Raw genomic sequence first — 7,847 nt, 5'->3', positions numbered from 1 at the left:
CTCAGTTACTTTAAATAACACTTACAGTTAGTTATTAAAAGTCATTGAAAAGATTTTCACTATTTTTTTGTTTGTTTTTAAAAACAATATTTGATGAGTAAGTATAAAGTTGAACGATAATTTAATGGAAAAAAAAAAGTGGGATCCATACATTATATTCATTTTTGATCAGCTATTTATACTTTTTGTCTAATGAACAATGAGTCAAGTGTAAACATATAAAGCATTACAACAAAATGATACAATACTGTTTTATTTAAGAAATTCTTTCTTCTTTTTCTTGTTTATTTTTTATACAAAGAGCTTTGGTAGATCAAAAATTCTAATATGCACATAATATAAATTCAATTTCATGAAATACTTTGTAAATGTCAAAATATTCTGAATACTGAACTTTAATAAAAAAAACCAAAACAAAACATTTAAACTTTTGTGTATTCAGTTATATTATATGTCAGTATGTTGCCATAATTTCCGAAAAAGTTACTATCGGCTATATTCTTAAGCATAAGTAACCAAATTCACACAATTACATGACAGCAGTGTCCAGGTTTTATTTCTACAAAAGCATGTATGTATTTAATGGGCTGCACTTAAAATGAAGACAAAGCCAGATCAAAAACTAATATCTGAGAAACAAACAAACAAACAAACAAACAAACAATAAAAACATCCTCATCCTTCTGTTTTTATCTTGAGTGATAGTTTTGGCTGCTTCTTTCCTGAATAATTATCATCCTCTTGGCTTGGGCAGAAAAAAACGTCTGAAGAAGTTTCTCACAATTAAGCCATTTTCTGTGTAAGAGCAGACACAGCATGGGTGTCACACAGAGAAAGAAACGTGAGGGTGAAAGGAAGTGAGAGTGAGGGAGGTGTGGTAGAAGAGCAGCCTTTTGTACTGAATATTTGTCACAGTGCAAACAGAAAGGACAGAGAATACACAGTGTGAGACTCAGAGTAGCCCATGTATTTGCACTTCATTTGAATGCAGCATCCTGATAATTTCTTGTGTAGTTATTCAGTTGTAGACATAAGATTAGATCTATAATGAAAGTGTATATTTGGTCTCCTTTTTATTTAATTTCCTCTTGGTTATATATCTCTTCATCTTGACCATGTGTATATATGTAAATATTTAGATCCTGTCTGAATCACTGTGTGTCTTGCTTCACCAGTAAACTGCACAAAAACTTACAACTAAATTAAGACAGAGAAGCCAGTTCTGTTTGGATTCTCTACATGATGACACTGATGTCCTATAAGCAAAGGTTTTTCAGGATGCTTTATTTCCAAAGTAGCAAATACATGACACAATTTACATAAATATCCACCTGGTTTTCAAGAGCACAGTGTCTTTTAAAAGGCAAAAAACAAAAAGAAAGTCAGTGGCAGTCATAAAAACATACACATAGTAGTGTAATTTTCAGTGTATTTCACATCCACACATTTACTTTCTCTGTACCTCAAATAGACGCTTGTTTTCCTCACTTCACTTCTTGCCTGTGTCAGAGATAAATCTGCTCACGGCATGAGGGAAGATTTCTTTCAAGTTATTTGGGTCAAAAACAAAACCTGGGGATGACAGCACAGAGAAGGAAAGCAGAGAAATTGTGCAGGGGACGTGAGGATACCAGGGCAGACAAACAAAACTGCTTCAGACCACATGGACTTCACCCCCATGTGAATCAATATTCAAGCCCTGAGCTCCCTGTTGAGCAATGAGGCCAACTCCAGAAAGAAGAGAGAGCTGAAAGACAGATGAGACAGAGGGAGGGCTGTGGGATGTCATGTGTAAAGAAAGGGATTCTCATTGGAGGCAAAGAGAAAGAAGACCGCTAGGCATGTTTTAAGGAAAAAGGGGGGGAAAAAAAGGAAAAACAAACGCATCCTACATGCTGAAGCCATCTTGCTCGTAACGCTACACTCTGGACAGAGCATCTAATTGTATTAGAGGTAAGTGTTTAACAAATTTCTCCACTTCTCAAAAAAGACGCAGTGAAATTATCAAGTTGTGGGTGGGACAAGAGTTCTATTTTTGGTTCTTTTCAGCGCAGAAAAAAGGGGACATGCATTAATGTTGCAGCAGAGTGTGAAACCATGTTGGGATGTACGATGATTTTTGTGTGTCTAGTAATGGGTAAAATACATTCTTTTCAAAATGTTGTTTCATTTATTTGGTCAGTCTTATCTAAACTAAAACCACAGTGAAACACATCCACATTTCAAAATTTTCATAATGCTTAAGATTAGAAAACATGTCATGCATTTAGATTTCTGTGCATATTGAACTAAAAGTCACAAAAGGTGTAAAAAAAAAAAAATAAGCAAGCCAGGGAGGTCATGATCAGCATGTTATGGTAAAGGTTATGACCAGAAGCACAAAACCAGATCATTTATGTGGGTCGCAGCAAAAAGCCTCAGTCTTACAGTAACTTGCTGTAAATTAATCTGTATGTGACAGTCACATCATACACACAAAAAACATTTTAATAGAGCACATTAATCAACCCCCCCCCCCACAATTGTAAAAACAGCCTGCTTGTAGAAAAAACACTCATTGGCTGTGTCGTTCTTGTCCGTGTTTTGTGTAGTGGCTTTACAAAAGAGTGGAGTGATGTCCTCCAAACTGAAGTGGCTGATTGTGATCCAACTCCTGCTGAATGAACAAGCTCTGTGTCGTGTTCCACCTTCACTGGCACCGAGAAACAAACAGCTTCCAAAATCTGACATCCATGAAGAGGGAGAGAAGACAGCCCAAAAGGATCATCAGTTCATCCTGGGATCCAAACCACAGTTTAGTGTCCCATCTGCAGAAAAGCCTGGTCCTTTATCAGTGACTGGAGAAGATGACAGAGTCCAGTCTGCTCAACATATAGTATCAGTTCTAAAGGAAAAGCTTCAGGGGCAGAATCAAGATCACCTCCACATCCAGGGGAACATCAGCTGTGAGGAGCTGCTGTCTGCGAGCACAGTGGACGATCCGCTGCCCTCCATCTTCCCCCAGGAGCTGCTGGGTCTGTCTTTGGTGCCTGTGTTGGTGGTGGCAGGATGTCCAAAGGAGGCGCAGATCCTGGTGCAGAAGCTCTATGGCCTGATGGGAGTAACCGACACTGATGAGCTTCTGGTGGAGGTGGAGAGTCTGATAGAAATGAGGATGACAAAGGCAGCAGCTACAGCAGCACCTGCATCAGTGAGGGAAGATGCAGGACACCACATCGAGGCTGTGATGTTTAACATCCAGCGGTTGGCAGGGGTGGGAGAACAGGAAGAACGTTGTGAAGGCTGGACCAGGATGAATGGAACTGCACTGGTGGGACCAGCTGTGGAAGGAGCCACAGGTGTTCTGGAGGAGGCTGTGGGCATCTGTGAGAGGCTGGGGCTGCTGTGTGCGGGTGTGTCCGACAGTGGGCTTCTCAACCCGGGGAGGTACCAGGCTGTGTTGAAAAAAGGGAGCAGAATCCTCCCTTCGGAATCCTCTGAAACTGAATGTTGGATCCTTCAGTGCAGCACAGAGGAGTACGTTTCAACCCCCTTTGCATCAGGGCGTCGGATGAAACGAAGCCCTCACAGGAGCTGTATCAACAGAAGAGAGGAGCGCGTGTACAAGGTGATGGAGTGGATCCCTGCTGTCAGCACCCTCTACAACCTGGGCACCGCCGTGTATTACGCATCTGTGAACTGCTCCACAACTGCCAAGGAGAGAGCCATCCTCAGCGCTGTTGATCTAGGAACAGATGCTCTTATGGTAGTCACAGGGGGGACTGCTGGGGTGGCGGGCTATGCTGTGGGTGCAGGGGTGAAGACTGGCGTGAAAGCTGGTGTGAAGTATTTACTCAACTCCATGAAAGAGGAAGAAGATGTGCTGGTGAACCAGTTCAGCTGGGACGACGGTGTTGTCACCATTCAGTAGACTGATGGAGCAATGTGTCAGTCTATGGCAATAAACATCAATACATTTGGTTTATACAGTATATATTTTTAAAATAAGACTGATCATCAGCTTTTCTTAAATGACAAGATTGCAGAATAACTAATTATTTTTACCAGGCTTCATATCATCTAAGATATGGAAGATGATGAGAATACACATTTTTCTATTACTGCATTAATCAGAGATATGAAGGACAGGGACAGGCAAAAAAAAAAAAGTAAAATAGATTTTTTTTAGGAGTGACAATCAAGCCTAAAAGAAGAAAATGCGAAAATAACACATTAATTGTAAATACACTGCAATAGATAACTTTACTTTTAGAAAAAATATCTTTTTGTCTTAGTGGATAAAACACTTATATTAAGCACCAACACATAAAATATCTGGTCTCAGGAAACTTTAAACCCTCTTCCACCCAATACCTTTTCTCCTTTTCATTGATCCTCATCAAAGCCCACTGCCACATAACTGCAGGGACAACAGACTGAGATGTAAAGCTTGTTTTTCTTTATAGTTTTTCTTTTAAAAAAAATGTAATGATGTGGATTAAACCTGTGTGTACTTTGGTCATAAGTGGGGTATTTTAGCATAACTGACATACTGTCTTTGTATTGTAGATCAAACCTATATCATGTTCAACTGAACTAAGCCATGTCATTGAATAAAGTCACCTTTATGTAATGTATCTTTCTGGAAATGCTTCATCATTTGTATTTGTTCTACTCTTTTAGCTCAATCTTTGATTTCTCACGACACCAATAAACCAAGTACAGTAAACCAGTTTGACAACTGAACTAAATATGTAGCCAAACTAGAGTTAAGGTACACTGTGTTTGACCAGACGGAAATAAAACCACCGCAATCATAACTGACACTGACTCATCATAATGAAAATAGAACAGAGGTGTGGGTAATATGACTAATGATACCTATGCTTTCTGTGGTATTTTCTCTCTGTTTATATGTACTTGTCCTCCCACAGATCAAAAAAAAAATAAAAAAAAATACACAAATAGAAGCATATAAACATATTTAGGAAGTTATTCCAAATATAGTAATTTCTATAAATGGATCAGTTTTTACATAGCATTTGATGTCAACTGGGCAATGCACCACCACTACAACAAGGCACCACAAAACACCATAGATTTAGTCCATTGTAAATTGGAAGGAGATCTATGTTTGCAGCAGCATTACTTCCTCATTCTATGACTTGTAGAAGATAATTATAGTCAAGTGTTTGTGCCAGTTCACATCACTTATATTTGCTAACCAATAAATATCAATACAGAGGGTAAAAATTTGGTGGCAGTGGTCTTTTTTGGCCCACAACTCACTTTCTTCATTTCCCCTTCTATGTTAATCTATCCCAGGGGTAGCTGTCTCATGTCTATGTTAGTTATGACACCAAGTGGTCAGAGTGGGAAATGACCAGACAAAAAAGAAAACGAGACAAGGACTATGGTGCCTTTACCTAAATATTAACCCTTTCATGCATAGCGGTCACTCCAGTGGACAGTTATTCTCCAGCTGTTCTCTTGTCTAGGTTTTGTTGTTTTAGTTCCATCAGCCAACAGAGTAGATGCTCATGCACCATCCCATACACTGTGATTCATACCATTACTGTAACTTTACTGTTCTTGATAAACCTGATCTGCACTAACATGTTTGAGTGTAAACCATTTGTTTTTGTTAGACACAAAGTTTTTTTTTTTGCATATTATCTCCATGAAATGAGTAATAACTAGCATAAGAATATATTAAAATGTGAGAAAACATCAGATTAGCAGCATTAAAAATGTTTTTATATTTTATTGTTTTCATATCACTTTCTTACGGAAGAGGATTAGGGCCACTGGAAAATCAAAAAGGTGTAATATATATTATTTAATAAATATTCTGAGAAAAAAGTCAGAATTCTGATTTTAAACTCTGAATTCAGACTTTTTTTTTTTTTTTTTTCTCCAGAATTCTGACTTTAATCTCAGAATTCTTACTTTTTTTTTCAGAATTCTGACTTAAAACTCAGAATTCTGTTTTGTTTTTGGGTTGTTTTTTTTTTTTTCTCAGAATTCTGACTTTAATATCAGAATTCTAACTTTTTTCTCCAAATTCTTACTTTTTTTCCTCAGAATTCTGACTTTAATTTCAGAATTCTGACTTTTTTTTCTCATAATAATAATAATAATAAGAAATACATACTGGACCCTAGTTTATTGTTTTGTTTTTTTTTTCCAGAGGCCCTAATTCTCTTCCGTACTTTCTGATATTGGGTTTTAAACACATGTCTCTTTACTTCAAAAATTAAATGCATGGACATTTTTGTAACTCCATGAAAAAAAAAATCAATCACATTGTTTTTTTCATGCCTAAGGGGGAATAAAAACACTCAAGAAAAAAAATCTTGCCTAAAGGTTCTCATATGTCATGCATGAAAGGGTTAAATTCACATAAATTCACAAGGTAGAATAATCAAGATAGAATACTGAAAACTTTAGGATTTCTGTGATTATTTTGCCTCTGGTAGTAAAATAAAATAAGGATAATCCCCTTAGCCTGTAATATATGTTGTGCAAATAAAGGAGATTTATCTGACATTAGACATGCAAAAATTGAATTTAGAATTAGTAACTCATACATTAAGCAAAATTTGAATATTTGACCACTGTGTAATAGTATTTGGCTCTGTGGTAAAAATGAATGAATGAATGAAATCTTATTATACTCTCATTACAATACAACACACAAACTATATTAATTTATATTAATGCAGCATGTATATCAATCAATGCAATAATTGTATTAATAACTCTGCGTCATAATCTACCTTGTGCTAATAGAAACCAACATAAAGGTAAGGCAAGGCAAATTTATTTGTATTGCACCAATCATACACAAGGCAATTCAAAGTGCTTTACAAAGGGATAAAAACACATGTAATACATTAAAATCACAGACTAATATTAGGACAATTAAACATTAAACAAAAGGAAAGTCCAAAAAAGACTGAGAAAAAATAAAAAAATAAAAAAATAAAGGAAGAAATTAAAACAACAATAAAAGACAGTTAAAACAAAAGTTATAAACAGTCTTGATTAAAATTAAGAATTTAATGTTAAATCGATCAAAACAGTTAAAATTGTGAGTTGCATTACAAATATTAGAATTGAAAAACAAACAAACAAACAAACAAACAAAAAACTCTAATCAAAGGCAGCTGTAAACAAATGAGTCTTTAACCTTGATTTAAAAGAACTGAGAGTTTCAGTAGACCTGCAGTTTTCTGGTAGTTTGTTCCAGATGTGTGGAGCATAAAAACTAAAAGTTGCTTCTCCCTGTTTGGTTCTGACTCTGGGGACAGAGAGCAAACCTGTGCCAGAGGACCTGAGTGGCCTGGATGGTTCAGAAGGTAAAAGGAGGTCACTGATGGATTTGGGCCCTGAACCATTCAGAGCTTTATAAACTAATGAAAGTATTTTAAAGTCTGTCCGCTGAGAGACAGGAAGCCAGTGTAAAGACCTCAGAACTGGTGTAATGTGGTCAACTTTTTTGGTTCTAGTGAGGACTTGAGCAGCAGCATTTTGGATCAGCTGCAGTTGTTTGATGGACTTCTTAGTCAGACTTGTAAAGACACTGTTACAGTCATCTAATCGACTGACAATAAATGTATGAACCAGTTTTTCTAGGTCCTGTTGAAACAGAAGTCCTTTAATCCTAGAGATATTCTTCAGATGGTATTAAGCTGTCTTTGTTATGGTCTTAATGTGGTTTTGAAAGTTCAGGTCTGAGTCCATGACTACACCCAGATTTGTGGCCTGATTACTGGTTTTTAGTTGTAAGTAGAGTGAAGCTCTGTGCTGACTTTTCATTGCTCTTCTTTTGGTCCAAAAATAACTGCTTCTGTTTTGTCCATGTT

The 7,847-nt window shown here is 36.7% G+C and overlaps 1 protein-coding gene across 1 annotated transcript; it reads left to right on the top strand.

Annotated features, from left to right (window-relative positions):
- Positions 1 to 1,654: 1,654 nt before the first annotated feature.
- On the top strand, positions 1,655 to 4,616 carry apof (apolipoprotein F). Its single transcript, XM_030134002.1, has 2 exons — positions 1,655 to 1,953; positions 2,592 to 4,616. Exon 2 carries the CDS (start codon positions 2,615 to 2,617, stop codon positions 3,908 to 3,910), a length of 1,296 nt encoding a protein of 431 aa, XP_029989862.1. The 5' UTR covers positions 1,655 to 1,953; positions 2,592 to 2,614; the 3' UTR covers positions 3,911 to 4,616.
- The last annotated feature ends 3,231 nt before the right edge of the window (positions 4,617 to 7,847 follow it).

The sequence above is a fragment of the Sphaeramia orbicularis genome, chromosome 5, assembly GCF_902148855.1.
Source record: "Sphaeramia orbicularis chromosome 5, fSphaOr1.1, whole genome shotgun sequence".
Lineage (NCBI taxonomy): Eukaryota > Metazoa > Chordata > Actinopteri > Kurtiformes > Apogonidae > Sphaeramia > Sphaeramia orbicularis.
Note: the sequence above shows the minus strand (reverse complement) of the source record. Positions and strands in the feature narration are given on the sequence as shown.

What these genes read in the sequence shown, in the direction of transcription:
- apof (XM_030134002.1), top strand. Translation starts at nt 2,615, where the DNA reads ATGTCCTCCAAACTGAAGTGGCTGATTGTGATCCAACTCCTGCTGAAT.